The following is a 2,954-nucleotide window of genomic DNA, read 5'->3' as shown; positions in this document are numbered from 1 at the left end:
TATATATATATATATATATATGTATATACATATAAGTGTATATATATATATGTATAAATTCATATTTAACGGTTGAATTCCACGTGGTTCATAACAATATGCACACGCATTTAGTTATAGACTTATTGCTATTCTACTTGGAGTTTTACCGTTAAAAATATTTTATTCACGCTCTGAAAGTTTCTATGATATCAAATATATATATACAAGCACTAATTGTCTATATGGTGCGTGCGGGGATATGAGTCGCAGCTTTGTCTAAAAGTTGAGCATCCATCATCGATGAAACCAAGGAAGGATGAAATTACGTGATCAGGTTGTCTTGGTGCTGGATTTGGTGGGGATCTATCTCCCCGCGAGTGATATAAAGAAACGTGCATTTTGCACCAAACGCCAATATGAGAGTTCGTTTCATGGTATGTACAACAGTAAAATTTGTTAAAATCCACATTTAAGTGGGAATAAATATTTCCACACACACACACACACACACACACACACACACACACACACACACACACACATACATACACACACACTCATATATATCTTATATAAACATATACGTACATACGTACTCACACGCGCGCATACACTCACACACATACGAGTATATATATATATATATATATATATATATATATATATATCAAGTTGGAAAGAAAGTCCTGTCGCAGTTTTGATCTGATCACTTTAAGGGTATGTTTCCAAAACTTACAGAAAAAATAGGCATTAATTTTTACTTCCTAATGTTTTCTTTCTTTCTTTGGAGATTTCGTCATACCACCGTGCTTAGATTCGCACCAATTTTAAACTTTGCATTCAAAATGAGTTTAGATCAAACTCGTATCAGATATGGTTTGCCGTAGGAATTCAAAAGTGACTCTTCAACATTGGAAGCAGCAAGAAATATTCATTCTATTTATGGAAAGGTAACATTTAATGTGGTTACATGCTTGGTTACATGTTTGGTTACTTGCTTGGTTACATGTTTGGTTACATGCTTGGTTACATGTTACATGTTTGGCTTAGTTCGTTCAAGGTTTTTGTTCTGTTGCAGATTCCTTTCGATCTGACCGACCACAACCTGTCAAACGTACACACGCACACACACACACACACTCACACATACACCCCACACACACACAGATGCATACATGCATACATACATACACACACACACACACAGATGCATACATGCATACATACATACATGCATACCTACATACATACATACACACACACACATACATATATATATATATTACCATTTCATTAATCAATTAAAAGAGTCGCTTGAAACGGCCGTAATGAATTGACACCTGTACATCTTTGTTACTCACATATATATGTGTATATATATATATATATATATATGTACGCGCACACACACAGTGTCTGATCAACAAGTATCCGGACTGTTGTCATAGTAACGAAGCTAAAGCACACAGAGTGAAGCTGCTTCGCACAGATTGACCTTGAACGCCACTGTGCATACAAACTTAGTTTTATCGTTCTAGCTCACTTTTGCTGCTTACAGTAGTGCTTGGAGGGAAGGTGTGCAGCGTGTGATCATCTCATTGAGCATGAAAAAGTTGTTATGATGATACCTACTCAGAGGCCAACGCAGAGTTGCAGAAAGTGTACGGAGAAGAGTGTATGTGCCGCATACAAGTGTACGAGTGGTTCAGCTGTTTCCATGATGGTCGAAAAAATGCCGATATTGACGAACTTTCTGGGAGACCCGCAGCCAGCAGAACTGAGAGAAACATCGCAGATATGCCTGCAGCTCTGAGGGGAAATTGACCATCCGTGAGTTATCAGAGGATATGCAGATTAATTACGGTTCAGTTCAGTCCATTACTCCTGACGATTTAGGTATGAAACGTGTGTTTGCCAAGTTTGTGCCAAAACTGCTTTCACTTGACCGAAAAGACACTCTGGTTTCAGCTGCATAACACCTTCTTCAATGTGTCGTGAACGATGGAACTTTTTGAAAACTTTGCGTAGGCCTCTGAGCAGATATCACCAAACATTTGGCATAATTTGATGCAGATTTTTTTCTCAACTTCCTCTGTTGTAGTCAATTCAACGACCACATGCTACACACCTACCTTCCAAGCACTGCCGTAAACAGCAGAATTGAGCTAGAACGTTAAAAGGTAATGCGCATGCACAGCAGAGTTCAAGCTCAATCTGTGCTTAGCGGCTACACTCTGCATGCTTTAGCTTTGTTACTATAGAAACAGTCCAGATACTTATTTATCAGACCACGTGTATATATTATTTGATATAAACAATTACAAAAGAGTTACTAACAATTTGATATTCATACATTAAAGTACATTAAAATGGCAGATGCTAGTAACATGGCTTGTATCTCCTAGCACTCTTTTGAGCTCGGTGCATAACATACATTCATATGGATATCTCTACATGTGAATGAAGCATTTATTTATCTTGCGTTGGTCTTTCTGGTCATAATGAACAGGATTTGTCAGGGCTCGGACTGGTCTTCAGTTACACTCAATACACTCCCTCTTCGTTCCAGTTTCTTCGGTTTCTGGAACATCACCGTTAATATTAGTCCTGGTAAAATAGATAATAGAAAATTCGATAAACATTTTACACATATGCACGCACGCGGCGGAATTTGAACCGGAGAAGTAAAAGCGGATGAATTGCTGCTATTTATTTATTTATTTATATATATGTATATATGTAGTATATTTCCTCATAACTTCGTTATGGGGAGAAAGTGTATCAAACTCGATACCAATAAATTGTCATTATTCCTTACCGTACACAGTCCAGTTTTTGTTCTCTATATATGCTACATGCTGGCTGAAGTTTACCAGCTTGCTACAATCCGGTCCCTGAATCGCATTTTGATATGTGTGTGTGTGTGTCTGTGCGCGCGCGTGTGTGAATATATATATATATATATATATATA

At 37.4% G+C, this 2,954-nt stretch overlaps 1 protein-coding gene across 1 annotated transcript in view; it reads right to left on the bottom strand.

Annotated features, from left to right (window-relative positions):
• Positions 1-75: 75 nt before the first annotated feature.
• Positions 76-2,954, bottom strand: part of LOC106872569 (uncharacterized) — a 24,068-nt gene continuing 21,189 nt past the window's right edge. The window contains exon 11 of the mRNA XM_014919600.2: positions 76-2,589. Coding sequence (XP_014775086.2) covers positions 2,498-2,589 — 92 coding nt within the window. The 3' untranslated portion in view covers positions 76-2,497. The remainder of the gene's footprint in view (positions 2,590-2,954) is intronic.

The sequence above is a fragment of the Octopus bimaculoides genome, chromosome 10, assembly GCF_001194135.2.
Source record: "Octopus bimaculoides isolate UCB-OBI-ISO-001 chromosome 10, ASM119413v2, whole genome shotgun sequence".
NCBI lineage: Eukaryota > Metazoa > Mollusca > Cephalopoda > Octopoda > Octopodidae > Octopus > Octopus bimaculoides.
Note: the sequence above shows the minus strand (reverse complement) of the source record. Positions and strands in the feature narration are given on the sequence as shown.